The following is a 14658-nucleotide window of genomic DNA, read 5'->3' as shown; positions in this document are numbered from 1 at the left end:
GGGTGACGCCCCTGCCCCCATGGTCCATCTGCTGCACCAAGTATAAGCAGGGGACTGGTGGCAGTGCTGAAGGGGAGGAAGGGACCAAATATCCCCCCATACCCTTTCCCTTCCCACCACACACTGTGGCTTAAGTGGAAGAGTAACACCAAGATGTTCAGGATTCTTCCATCTGCTCAAGTCAACCAGGGACAACCAGAAGTATTGCACCAGGACCGACCCCTGCCATATGATAGGGATTATCTCCGAGGAATAGATACAGGATAGGCGCATGAGGGGAGCCAGTGTCGAAGGGTCAGATCACATCATTAGTGATTATGTCTAATGCAACACATAATTTAACTAGCAATAACTTGAGCAAAAATGCTGTTTTCTAGACTTGGCTGCCGCTGACCAAAACTGAATGACCTCCGGGCAGCCCCACCACAGCAGCACAGCGGACAATTCACACCTCTCAGCTGCAGCGAGTGGATGCAATACCTGAGCCACACTGCTATCCTCCTCCCATTAGGCGGACCTCTCAGAAAGATATCAACACCCATCACCCTGCTTCCCCCACTCTGTAAGTGATTAACCTCATGTGATCAGCTGTTTTGCAACTAATTTTTGTTTTAACAGAAAAGGGTGCCTGTGCCTCCTACAGCCGGCATTTCTAGGAAGGTCAGTTCCACTTCATACATGCTCTAACAAGATCGAAAAAAAAAATTAACATGGAGTTGTTCAACTACACACATCAGAACTTTAGACTTATAGCCTAACATTTGGAGGTGATTAACAGAAATTACACAAAATACAGTGATTATTTGCAAACGGTTTTGTCACTTTTTCACTCACGTCAGCAGTGGGACTCACAGAAGAGAACTGGAACCCAGTTCACCTTAGCGATGTTTATGCCCCACGCAACTCAAGCTAGAGAAGCTGTGCTTGTCTCACAGGCTTAAGAATTCAGAGGTATGAGCTGGCATATAAGGTCTTTCTTGACAAAGGTTTTCTTTAAAGGGCTCTTACTTTCTCAAATGAGGTCACATTCTAGGAGTCTTTAATACTCAATCCTTGAGGCAAACACAGGACTTAACAATATGTTTTTATGATTTAAACATGGGTCTTTCAGTATGACTTACTATACTCACCTCAGCAGGCCAGAATACCATTCTCATGAGCAGCATTTTTGCTTTTGCAGCAAATTTTGCATTAACCAGAAAAAAAAAACCAACCCCAAAACCAATCTGGGTCTCTATATATCACTCATCTGAAAGTATTACTGGAGGTCAGCTACTTCTACTTACCTTCGTACTAGGCGTCTACTCAAAAACACAGTTCCAGGAACACAGGAACTAATGAAGACTGCTTTCCTATGGATTTATGCCTGTGATTAATTACCTCTGTGTCTAAGGTACAAGCTCTAATTGAAGCTGGTCTTATGCCTGGAAACTTATAAATGTCTCTCCCTTATCTGGATTACTGGATATCAGTACAGAAAACAGTTTTCTTCTGATCTCCTTCACCTCCCCACTTAAAAAAAAAAATTCTAAAAATACAGTGACTGTGAGACCTGCCAGATTTGGTTGACATTAATTAGCTGTTCCAAAGCTGAATGACAGAACAATCGTGTATGCTGTACTTCCATAGGAAGGTGAGAAAGAGTAGTGCCTGCTGCACTAAAGTCTGGTTAGTTTTACCACCTCTTTTTGGTGGTAAAGCCTCTGTGAACTACAAACTAATCTTACACTTATTCAGGTTAAAAAAAAAAGCCGTGACCGAAGATGGTAAATTACAAAAAAACCACAAAAACCAATCATATTACTTAGTATTTGTCAAGAGTACTAAATAAGCCATTATTCTATTTTGTCAAAAGAATCACAATTTACAGGGAAAAACACTTTCTCTGTATACCTTTCAAACAAAGCAGAGGCACATAACCAAATCATGTTACTGGGCTTCAATTAAAACAAATAACCTTTCAACAGTTTTATCTTAAACGTCAGTCATCTCACTGGACAAAAAATCCCAACACCAAGTACTTTCCATAGCTAGTGTTTCTCTCAGTAATGATCTCAAACACAGAAAAGTGAATTTGTTAAGAAGTACTGGCTTTATCCTGTTGATTATTAAATTATTTTGGTGGGGTTTTTTTTAGCAACATACCTGCTCTTCCCTTTAGAAGTCCTGTTTCGGAAGCTTGTGCAACCATGGTTGAAGTTACATTACGGTTTCTTGATCTCCAAGACTTGTCTGTAATTGGCACATGAAAACCACAATATACTGTTCCTTTGTTGAAGTATTTTACTATTGCAGTATGTACTTGCCACATCCCACATGCTCCCAGGGGACTTCCAAATACAGCAGATGTGTGGATACAATTTCTTTTTAATTCTGTTTTTGCAAGTAGTCATGTAATCACCTGTATCTTCAATTATTCTTCCCTAAAATGATGACAGCTAAAATTACTGAATGTTTTCCCTGCAATGGAAAGTTGTCTCTAGCTTTATATTTTTCTGTTGACACATTGGTTGTGCATCAACATTTGCCACAATAATTCTTCAGGTCATAAAACATTCATTTTGGGGGAATCCTGGCTGAGCAAATGAGTAATTGTGTTTTTTTTTTAAAAAAAGCTACCATATAAACTTATAAAAATAATGTCAGATAATAACATTTTAGTATTTTTCACTAGTTTTACAAAAAAAAGTCACTACGGTCATCTGAAGTAAATCTTTTTCCTGACACCTTCAATGACTCAGCAGGATTTCATCTCTTTGTGGAATTTCCTTGAAAAAAAATAGGAAAATTTATCTTAACTATCAGCTTGCAAGAGACACCAAAAGGAGTTTAGACAATCTTTGTGCAAGCTTATATTTGAACAAACCAAACTGACAAAAATACGTATGTTTCTAAGAGGTACATTTAATTTCTTTGGAACTTGGTGGGTTTGTACTTTTATTATTAGTCACATAGTGTGAAATCACATTCATTTAAGACTTGATGAGCAATCAAAATTTCTCATGATCAGTCATGGTTTTTTTGTGCATGAGGGACTATACACATCCTAGGCCTGAGACAAAAAAATACTTTCACTTTGAACAGAAGTCACTTTTGAAAGCATTTTTATTTGTCTTATCCTAGATGTCAGCAAATAAATGGGTATTATTTTCATCCTAGCTTTTGACGGTTTGTTTAGTTATATGGCAATATGGAATAAGTCGCAGAACTGTAAAGCAGTCATACACTCAAATCAATATTCTGAAGCACAAGACATCCATAATAGTCTGATAATTACAATATACAACTATACTATCAGTCAATTTACAATGCTTTTTAAAATGCCTACTACAGCAGTCCAGACATACCTGAGACTTCAAAAACAGCCTAAGGACAGCTTTGAAAACAGGTAATTCCTGGTGAGTGTGAAGACTCCCGTGTGAATCCCTAACCTGCTCAGGGCTGAAACCCCTCACAGCTGCACCTCGGAGGCAGTCTGGAAAGGTGCTTTTCATCCAAAGTAATGATTCCCTCTTCATTTACCAAATTTGTTCTTTAGGCAAATTGGCTACATTCACAGGCAACATCTTTTGCTAGATAACTCAGAGTGCTGTGGAACAGAGAGGAGATTTAAAAAGCCCAACAAACACCAAACAGGGAAGCGATAAGCAGACAAGGGAGGAGAAATAAAACCACAGGCACAGAGACAGAAGGGGACAGATATTCATGGTTACCTGAGAAGGAAGCAGATTTGGTGTTAGCTATTTGCTTGAAAGTACTTTCTTTTGTGCAAGTCTACAGCTGAGTTATGTCATTCAGACCGAACAACCTTGTTTCAGACACGGCGCTGACTGCCATGCAAGTTTCACGACTCTTTTCCCTAGGAGCACATAAAAGAAAAAAGGCTGGTAGAAGTGGCAGCAAAACCTGGTAGAAGCCTCCCCTAATTTAACAGAGGTTAAATTATTTCCCATTTATATGCAGAAATTAAGAAAATCACCACCAGGAAGTATCATCCCATGCCATTTGTAGTAACAGTTCATAAACCAGGTAATTTTAAAATTCGCCATCTCACAGACACTCCGTCATTTCTGATGCCTCCAAGTATATTAGAGGAGTACTCAGAGGGGAAATACAGTGCATTAACCTTTAAGTGATGCATATTTAGCTAAGACCTCCTTGGACTAGCCAAGAAATGACAATGCAAGTTAGAAACCAAAGCTCCCCCCACCTCCTGCCCCCCCCCCCCCCCCCCCCCCGGAGAGGTGAAGGCACGCAGCAGTAACAGCTGCAGCAGACGGAGGCACGCCAATAAAGCAGCAGAGAGACAAGCTGATTTTACTCCGACTGGTCCTTGCAAAATCAGACCAGGTCTGGGCACACATCAGTTCTGTATGGTGACTGTGCAAGTTTCAGCAACACAAATTCTTATCTCAGCTGAAGACTTGAGCCAAGGTATCAGGCATGTAAAAGCATGTAAGATTTGGCATAAGTTTTAAGAACATAATAGAACGGGATATATATTTGTTTAAATGCTTAACTACATAAATGCATACTTACCTAATACCTGTCCCGTTAAGTCAAGTAGTCTTTACAAATTGCTCTAACCAGGCATAGCTTTCCCAGTAAAGGAAGGCACCCAGCATCATGCTTTGTACAGCAAGATATTCAGTTTTTTATATATATATATATACACACACACACGTGCATTTGACATATACAGTTTAAGAATTATGAAAAATTATACTAATTCCTACCTGTAACACGGAGACTGATGCACACTAAGCAGGGGGAGGAGAGCATCTTTTTAAATATCTTAACATGCAATTGCTCGTTTAATGACAATGGGGATGGGGGCGCAAAGGGGAACACCCACAGTTGTTCAAACCCCTAGGTTTTCAACCACAGCTCAGAGCAGTTTTGGGGGACCTTCCCAGAGGGACAAGAAGATACTTAGTTATTCAACTCAATGCTGACATTCCCTTTAGAAAACTTTGAAACTGCCTGGCTTTCTGCTTTACCCTAAGGCATCTGGTGTCCAATTCAGGGGACCTATTCACACACAGAAAAGCATCAAGGAAAATTTCCTGCAGATTTATAATTTTGAAGGAATCTCTGATATGACAACAAACACTGCCAAATAAAACAGCCTGTTATTTCTCTGTGATATGACAATTCACATCAATATTTGTACCCTCCTGAAGCAGTACATACTACTGCTACGCTTTTCAGTTACAAGTGGTATCTCTATTGATTAAGACATGTAGTATTGGCTTGTTTCTTTCATCCAGCTACATCATATGGACTAAAATTGCAAGTATCTGTATGGTATTTCATCCTTTAATATGAAGTTATTAATCAAACTTCAATTGAGGAAGCAATGTTTAATTACTACAGTAACTACAGATCATCTCATGCCAAGTTTGATACAAGAAACATTTTCAAATTCACTAGACTCATACTAACTGCATGGTTTCATGCGACTGAGCTAGTATGCATTCAACTACCAAGTTTGAAAAAATTAGCAAAATTATACCAGTTTTGCCCAAACCAGATGCTTCTAAAGCACTTGTTGAAACCATGAGCTCAGTTGGTCTCTTTTTATGCAGGTGACACTAGAACATCCATAACACCCCACCACCCCCACCCTCCCCTTTTTAGGTGTTTGAGAATCTGAAAAGGGTAGTGTGTAGCAGGTAAGGTCACTTGTGGGAAGGCTGAGTCTGTCGGGCGCAGAATGGTACTCTTCACATTCAGTGACTCATTTGGCTCAAGTCTACAAAAAACAACAGTTACTGGTGGTTATCTTCCCCTGGCACAACCAATGCTAACACATTCCAGAAACCAATCAATCCTTTCTGCCCTTCTCTACCTCCCTGCTAGTTTGGGGCTCTTCCCCAATACCAGCTTGTGAAGGTAAATGTTTGTCATTTTATAACAAAATCATACACTCTACTTGATCTATCCCTTTCCTCTGAAAAAGCCTCACAGGAATAAGTCTAATTATACACACTCTAAAATGAGCGTGAGTACTTGAAGACAGGAACACCATCCCATGTTGTATTATCTTCTGTTATTAAAAAAAGGCCAAGAGGAAACGCTTGGTAAGAGCAGAGCATATTAATTACGACAAGACATCATGACATACCAGTTGAGATTTAAAGGCCGCTAATAACACTTTTTGTAGTAATTAGTGCAAGGTCGTTATCCCATATAAACAAATATTTGATGGTAGACTTCAGTGATAAACAATTCACTTGATGACATTTACATATAAATACACATAAATAAAAACCTATGTAATTAAGGTTTGTAGTTAACAAAAAGTATGGTCTGAAATGAATTAAATGTAATTGTATCTAGCTGGATCAAAGCTCTTCCTCTAATGATACTCAAGTATACAGGGTATGAAAAGCATAACCGTACAATTCTCAATTTAGTAAAGTACTACTCTCTAAAACAGAATCATGAAAACAGCTCTTACATTTTAATGTAAAGTATAAAAATGTATATTACATTTACATACACTTTACTGAACTACATTGGGTAGCTCACATTAAAAAAAACCATCCCTTTTTGAAAATCTTTCAAAAAATACATCAACTGCAGATACGATCAAAAGTTACTAAGTCAGCAGCTGACATAACATCTGTAGTAAAAAATATATTTTAGGAAAATACCTGGAAAAATCTAAACACCAATAAACACTTTAAAACTATTTTTGAAGTAAAAATTGTAGCAAACCCCAGAACAAGCTAGCTAGAATAAAAGAAACTATTGCATACTGCTCTTTAAGAGCCATGTAGCGACTTAGAACAGAAGCAGCAGACAGGGTAGGAGTTTTGTGGTGGAGCAGAGTGGAAACCAGAGGAAAATAGGAAACCAGTTACCCAACTTCTCTCTATGTTTGTTACCATTTTTACTGGGAGAAGTATAAGAAAAAGATGAGAGAATCCCTCTCACTGAGCATATCCTCCATCAAAGGCTAAAACAAATTGGTAAAAGGAACCAATTTCAAGAGCCTTGGACCCCAAACTTAAAAACATTTACCGTATGTACTTACAGTTCAACGGGCAACAAATCAGATTATTACACTACAAGTTGCAGGTTAACTTTAAGAGTTAACACTATTTTGCAATATGAAGTGCTTTTTAATATATGTATCTATATAATATATAGATATTTGTAAAATACACGTGCAGATTTGAGAGAACAAACTGTGGAAATAGCTTTCTCCAGTCTTTTCTTCCCATTAACAGATCTTTATCTCCTACAGAACGAGCTTCAGGATTCAACAAGGATCTCCACAATATGATCAAGCTCATTAAGATCAGATTTAAAATTAGAGTTAGAAGCTGTAGCTGTTGGAGAAGAAAATGTTTCAAGCCCATCACAGTGTCCCATTTTTGTGTTGCTCATCATGCCTGTTAACATAGTATCAAGATCATAGTAAGAATTGTCAACTTCTGAAAACAGATCTTCAACAGAATTAGGACTTTTATTCTCCAGTGTCTCAAATATTTGATCTAATGACTTTTGAAAGTTTCCTTTATTTTCTTGTGGATTCTCCATTTCCCACACATTGCTCTGCAGGTTTCTCGGAGCTTGCACTGAAGAAGCTGTTGACATGGTTTCTGAACTATCTTGTGCCTGGTCACCCTCAAAGTCTTTGTTGAAAGCACTATAGCCTGAAACATGCTTTCCCTCAGCTTGTTCCCTAGATGAACGACAGAGGATATCTGTTGAAACAAGACGATCCAGGGATGCCTGCCCTGTACTCTGTGTATGTATCATCTGCCAAGTCCCATCTTGAGTCATTTCCTCCTGGATCTGCCGCACCGTGTTGGCTATAAGTACTGAACGACAAAGGTTAGGTTCAACCAGCATATGACACAGCTGAAGTTTAACCAAGGACATATCTAAAAGTGACTGCCGCTGAAGGTTATAAGAAGGAATAGCCTTAATACCAGCCAGAGTTCCTTCAATATCTTCTTCACCATCAAAACATTTTCTCTTTAATCCTCGCACAAACATTGTGTCCTGTTAAAAAAAAATAAAAAAAGTCTTGTACAATGTAAACAGCTCAAGAGGGAGTGGGAAAAAAAAGACAAAAAAAAACCAAAACAGAAAAACTTTAATCTTAAATTTAAACAGCAAATTCTTTTAAGATAGAAACATCAGAATTGTCATACCAGGTTATAGAATGGCCAGTGTGGTACAACAGGGGTCAGGAACATATGGACTGGGTCCCAAAGACGGCACTCGGGAACCAGGGGTGAGCAGGTCCACAAGTCATGGCATCGGAGAGAGGCAGGGGCTCCCAGCTCCTGGCTCCCATTAAGCTGCACGCTTGATGGAAGTCAGGAGCCACTGCTTCGCACAGAAGCAAACATCTCAACAGCCGTATTTCACCTATTGGAGAGGCAGTTTCTCCTCGCTCCTCCAGAGTTTCTACTGGCATGCTTAACCTCTAATTTTGGAAATAAAAATACAACCTGGCACACCATCTTTTCAAGACTTGACCCTCTCCGGTACATCAACATGCCTACCAGAGCAACATGAAAAAAATACCATTGGCAGCACACTTGAAAATATTAGCTTATTTTGGCTACAGAGAGAATAAAATCTAGATTTGTTCCTTAAAACTTGGGACATTCAACTGAGGTGCCTGAAGCAGTCCTTCTGGTTCCCTTACTCAGATGAGTAAATGAACTGTGTAATTCCAATATGAATTGAGCAAGTCCAATAAGGATAGGCATAGTCATCCTCCATATGCGCTTCTGTACTTCTTTCCCAGTTGACTCCAAGAAAGTAAAATTCCTGTATGCCTAAGTTTAGGTTCACCCGCTAAAAACAAGAGGGGTGCATGCAGGCTTCTCATGTTTTACATCTAAAAAACACTTGCTGAATTTTCCAAGGTACGGCTTTCAAGCACTAGCCTCCAGACCTTCTGAACTGCACTAATTTTGAGAACAGTCCCCCATGCAAATATTGCAGCTATCTCTTGAAATACAAAGTAACATTTCTTATAAAAATTAGGCTGTAAATGAAAGCTAATACCCGATCTTTAAATTTATGCACTTTTGACATGTTCCTTCTAAGTCTTCTGTGCTTAATATTCCTGTTTGCCCAGTATTTGCGGACTTTTTTTTTTTTTTTTAAATGTAGTGACCCAAACAAAGGCTTTCAACTAAAAGCTGATAAAACCAAAATACTATTGCAGTGTCTTTCTATAGACTTTTCCCTTGCCCTTGGTAAGCCCTAACCTCTGCCTTGCTTTTCTGGTTGCTATGGTATGTTCCACCTATGTTCAGGGAGCTCTCCGCAAGCTTTTTCAGTCACTAAAAATCCACTGAAGTGCAACACTGTTCCTTTCAAAATACATTACATACTTATCTACTCTGAAAACCTGGGGATAGCACAGTGGCTAGATAAACATTTGGTCTGACAGTACAACAGTTCTTAAGTTGCTGTATATATCCATGAAGTAACCTTTATTTTTTTTTGGATTTGCTGACTCTTAAAAGATTTATTTCCACTGAATGTACAAAACTCTTTATAGAAATCATTATACGGAGAAATCCTAATATGCAAAGCCTACAATATAGAATATATGAACTTTTTCTTATGGTCATTTTTCATAGACTTCATAAAAGCTATCCATGGATTACCAATATATTAAATGCTTAGAAAGTCTTTTTATTACATTTTCTCCTGTAGCCTAACATATCCACATTATTCCCATTAAACACCGCCGAAGTTTTTGCTTTATAGTGCCTTTTCTAGATTTTGAGATATTTCTGCAAACTTCCTATATCAGAGGCTATCCCATTTAATTTTTCCTACAAAGCTGTATGTACAATAATTTCTAACACCAACACCACCTGAAACCTGACCTGTAGAGACATCTTTTGGGACTACTAACAAACCATGTATGATTATGTCATCAAACATTAAACACACTGCAGAGTTTAAAGCTTCTTTTATTTCAACTTATTATATTCCTGTGAAGAATAATTAAAACTTCAATTGAATGTTAATCTTGTTTTCATACACCTGCTATCTGGCATTTAAATGCCTTCTAAGGCACACCAACAGAAGAACAGAACACAGCAGAAAACCTGAAAAACTCAATACATGACACACAGTTGGGTGTGGTGAAGCAGAGGAAAAAATGTTTATGGATACTTAAAGGTAAACCTTTCATAGCATTCACTGGATTTTTTTCTGTAACACTTACTTCCAGTTAGTATCTTACATCACAAAAACAGTTCTTTGTCACCCTGTTCTTGAGACTTGAAAAAATACTAGATGACAGTTCATTTAAGAAGCAAAAAATTACATACCAGTAACTGTGTTTGACGTAGTCCTTCCTCTTCTCCCATGCTACTGAGCAAGAGTCCATACAGTAAAAGTTGGAGCACTACCTACCAAGCACCGGGAAGCAAGATGTCAGGCAAGTACAGGAGATGCAGAACAAAACAGTTCCCCATTTCAGAAACCTTACACACCTCCCTTTTCAATTGCTTCAGTATCTCTACCCTCACAGTGCTCCTACAAACTTGAACAGTACTATTAAACCCAATTTAAAGCTAGAGCACGAAGGTGATCTGGCCAACAATACACCCAAAATCAGTGGCAGGAAAAGGAAACTGCCAGTTTAAGTCCAAGTCTTAGGCTATTAGCCTGACCTTTGGACCAGCCTCTCCCTTATCCTTATGCCTTTGCCATTTGAAGAGCAAACCAAATCTTTAACAATCATCTGATAAACTTAAACATGCACAAAAGCACACTGAAAGCAAGTCTTCATTACTTTTATCACAAAACTATACAGTTTTCACCTTTGTGGTACAAAACCGCATTATCTCTGTAGCATCTAGAGAAAAACAGCAAGCACACACAAATATAAAACTGAAACACAGCAAAACCAGGGAGAATTTTCCTTTACCAGCACAGAAACTTTATGACTAAGAATTACTTCGCAAGATGACAATAATGAAAGTAATGACAGTAATGAAATTGTTTTAACTATATAGGCGAAGTTTTTAAAACACTTTTAAGGTGAAGTAAGATCTGACATACCAAATACAACCACCAAACACATGTAACAATTCCTTTAATTACTGAAACCAAAAAGAATGTTCCATTTCAACAAGCTACATAAATTTATATGATAAAATATGACAAAAATTCAGATACTTTTCTAGACATGTCTGTATAATACAAGACAGTTCAGTGTCTGCAACTGAAGTACATACCTAGAAAAGACACAAGTAAAGAGGATACATATGGTCATCTATTTTTGTCTTCTATTGTGGCTAGTAATAAACTATTTTTTAAGTGTTTGCTCTCAGAATTGGGGGGTGGGGAGATGGTTGACAAAGGAGTTGGGGACCACGGTGGGGGAGAAAACATGTTTATCTCAAGAAGCTGCATACTTCACAACAAAAAACCCCACCTTAACACTCTCAAGCCAAACTCTTTTGACTTGATCCCAAAATATTCAGACTAAAATGCTGTTATGTCATGGAAACTGTATTTCAATCAACTCATAGTCTCATTCTCTTTTCCAGACTACGCTTACATCAGCATTCAAGACAGGGTCATAAGGCACCTAACTACAATTCCAGTAAGACATCATAATATCCCTCAAAAAGACACCAAAAAAAAGTTTTTGCTCCCCAGGTATACTCTCAAAACATTTTATAAATGAAGAGCCATCTCTTTGCGAGCCTGTATATGGCAACAATTTGAATTCCTACTTTAGTTTAGAGTAGGTGACAAGGGCATAAACTTTGTTTAAAAAAAAAACAACCAAACAAAAGCCCACAACTACTACAGGTAAAGATGATGCAATCGGCAGAAAAATAAATTAAAATATTTTCTGGTGCTATTTTGTATATCTAACGATTTCAAAGGAAGAGGCATTGCCCATTTGTCTCCCAAACCAGCAGACTAATACAGGAGGGGACCGTTACGGGAATGCATGAATTCTTGGTAGAAGAGCCATCATCATATCCACAAACTAAAAGGCATAAGGGATGTTGGGGGACCAGTCCAGTCTGTAATCTAATACTAAAGAAGTAAACAGTTCTCCCGTGCAACATAATAATGCGGAAGACCTGCTACATGTGATTCCAGGTTCTTCCCTAGAGCAATAAACCAACCGTGAGGACTCTATTAGTATAAACTTAAAGAATACACCCATCACAGCAATTATTTCATCAGATTCTATTAACTGGCATATGAGTGTGCCTCAGAACCGAAGTTCTCGGTAAAAAAAATATTAATTTCATAGCCATTATCAGATTCAGTTAAAACCTTGCAAATAAATTACCTCCCTCAGACTTCTCTGCACTATCTCCAACAAGCATTCATCTCAAGAGAATGCGAAATTAAACCCCTAATTAATCAAGATATGTTTCTCTACTGATTTACATATTAACATACTAAAAAAGGCCCTGGACCTTGTGTAAAACTTCTTGGTACACGAAAGCAAGATTGCTGCTGCTTTAGAGTCGAAGTGTTCACCCCCCCACCCCCACCCCCGATAATTTCAAGCAGCATCTGTCTCTGTCCAGGAGGCAGTATCTAGACTAGCTATATTATCTCCCTTCTTCCACTACTATCTGCACGTCAAGAGCCCAAATTTCATGTGTTAAACTTAAGTGCTGTTTGAAATAGCTGTGCAAAAAAAGCTGTCAAGGAGACAACAGCTATCTGCAGCATAATAGAGCAGGAAAACAGGAGTTTTGTGGGGTTTGGTGTGGGTTCTTTTTCTGGTGTGGGTTTTTTTTTTATAGTCACACAGGGAGCATGGTATTATATAATTCATTAAAAGTTTTGCTTTGGGGATGGACAAATTCCCAGTCTGCCTTACAAATACTGTACTTGAAAACTCATCTAATTCTTACTAAAGCATCAACTTAAAACGTTCCAGGATTCACACTCAATTCAGATCCCTGTAGAAATGTGCTGCCACAGACACACTTAAGTACGTAAGGGGAAAAGTCACTTCAAGAGAGAGGAAATTTTAACACTGTTCATCTTGAGGAGAAAGCAGACAAGACCTACCTAGGCCAGTGCTGCAGGTTCACTTAAGCAGAGTGCTTTTTGTACAGCCCTAAGCATAATGATGGTTAGCATGGGAATGTAAGAAAGTATTGTATCTACCACTCTAATCCTCCCCACTCCAAAATTGTCCTTTGGAAGAAAGCAGAGCTATGTGCAATGGTGAAAAGATGGAAAGCCAGGCACTCCTCTTAGGCATGCCTATGTGTGCCTGTGGTGATGCTGAGTTGTGAGCTGGGCAGAAGACACAGCAGAAGACTGGCAGGGCCAGGAACAGCCCTGTTTGGACCGGGACAAAGGCACCTATAAAGCACCGGGGTCTGCTCCACGCTCCGGGCGTAGGGGGCTGGCAGCCACCTCCCCAGGACAGGGGGAAAGGGCACCAGCTCCCGAGGAAAGGCAGGCGGGGAAGAGGGAACAGCTGCACGCCCAGGGCAGGCGCTGTGAGGAGCAGAAAGCTCCTGGAAGCGCAGACGGCAGAAGCTGGGAGCGGCTCGCCGGGGCCGGCTCGCCAGGGCCGGCGGGGAGAGGCGTGACCGGCGGGGGCGGCCGGGGCGGGGAGTGAGCCCCGGCGCACGGAGGCCGGGGAGGGAGCGCGGCGGGGGCCGAGGCGGGCCGAGCCGCGATGCGTGCGCCGGGCGAGCGGGGGGAGGTCCCCAGCCGCGGCACGCCGGCAGTGGGAGGGCAGGGCGGCACGGCGTGTGGCGCTGCCGGGAGGGTGCCCGGCGGGTGGCGGCGCGGGCGCGGAGGGTGCGCGGCTGGCGAGGGCACCCAGCGGCGGAGCGGGGCGCCCGACGGCGGCGGGGAAGCGGCTCCTCTGGACCACCCGCCCCGGCCCAGCTGGCCGCTCCAGGGGCGCGCGAGCGGCCGCCAACGGCCCCGAGCGGCAGTTACTCACCGTCCCGCGCTCCCGGCAAACGGCCCGCCGCCATTTTGAATCGGCTCCCTCCTCCGCGGGCTCCGCCGGCACCGGCTCCCCGCCCGCGCCGTTCCCACACCGAGTCCCGGGGGGGGCGGGCGGCCCTGGGGTCCCCGCGCCGCGCCCGACCGAGCCGGCCTTCCCTACTCACCGCCTCGCCGCTGCTGTCGCCGCCGCCTGCCAGCTCAGGAGCCCCCTCTCCCGCCTCACCGACCGCTCCGCGCTTGAGGGAGGGGGCGGGGCCGGTCCCTACGGTTAACCCCGCCCCCCCGCCCGCCATCTTATTGTCAAGGCCCACAAAGGAGCTCGCTTCCTACCCCCGCCCACGTCTTCCCGCTGAGGGCTGGGCCTTCCTCGGCAGCCACGCCTACGAGCGGGCGGCAGCTACTATTGGCTGCCGCCAAACCACGCGGGCGCCGCTCGCCACTGCGATTGGTGGCTCTGTTGCCATGGCGCCCGGCCTCTCCCGCCTCCAGGTACCGCCCACGGGAGGCTGTGGCGTTGCCATGGCGCCCCGGCCCTTCCCCTCGGCCGCGAGAGGCTGGCGGGAGGCGAGGCGGAGCCGCCCCGATTTCAAACGGCAGCCAAGGCCCTGCGGCGTGGCTGGGCTCCCGGCCACGGGCTCCGGCGGGAACAGGTTCCGACCTGGCCCCTCTGCAGCCCCCCGCTGTAGCCCGCGGGGCGCCCAG

The 14658-nt window shown here is 42.0% G+C and overlaps 1 protein-coding gene across 5 annotated transcripts; it reads right to left on the bottom strand.

Moving 5' to 3' along the window:
• Nucleotides 1–6032: 6032 nt before the first annotated feature.
• Nucleotides 6033–14250, bottom strand: CDCA4 (cell division cycle associated 4). Of its 5 annotated transcripts, XM_056344891.1 has the most exons (5): nt 14121–14205; nt 13054–13102; nt 10326–10406; nt 8172–8391; nt 6033–8019 (listed from the first exon to the last, which is right to left on the bottom strand). In XM_056344891.1, the coding sequence occupies exons 4-5, from the start codon at nt 8214–8216 to the stop codon at nt 7264–7266; spliced, it is 801 nt and encodes a 266-aa protein (XP_056200866.1). In that variant the 5' UTR covers nt 8217–8391; nt 10326–10406; nt 13054–13102; nt 14121–14205; the 3' UTR covers nt 6033–7263. The 5 variants fall into 5 exon arrangements, with proteins under 5 accessions (XP_056200866.1, XP_056200868.1, XP_056200865.1 ...); XM_056344893.1 differs by lacking the exon at nt 8172–8391 and having other exon boundaries at nt 14121–14223; XM_056344890.1 differs by lacking the exons at nt 8172–8391; nt 13054–13102 and having other exon boundaries at nt 14121–14250.
• Between the last annotated feature and the right edge of the window lie 408 nt (nt 14251–14658).

This window comes from Falco biarmicus, chromosome 7 (assembly GCF_023638135.1).
Source record: "Falco biarmicus isolate bFalBia1 chromosome 7, bFalBia1.pri, whole genome shotgun sequence".
In the NCBI taxonomy this organism is placed as follows: Eukaryota; Metazoa; Chordata; class Aves; order Falconiformes; family Falconidae; genus Falco; species Falco biarmicus.
The sequence above is the reverse complement of the archived record's forward strand: the minus strand, read 5'-3'. Positions and strand labels throughout refer to the sequence as shown.

Bases quoted from the DNA above. Each gene is read 5' to 3' on its own strand.
- CDCA4 (XM_056344890.1), bottom strand. From the start codon at position 14,249: ATGGCGGGCGGGGGGGCGGGGTTAACCGTAGGGACCGGCCCCGCCCCC. The intron at 10,407-14,120 runs GTGAGTAGGGAA...GGTGCTTGGTAG, and splicing joins GCGACAGCAGCGGCGAGGCG to GTAGTGCTCCAACTTTTACT. The intron at 8,020-10,325 runs GTATGTAATTTT...TTTTTTTAACAG, and splicing joins TACGTCAAACACAGTTACTG to GACACAATGTTTGTGCGAGG.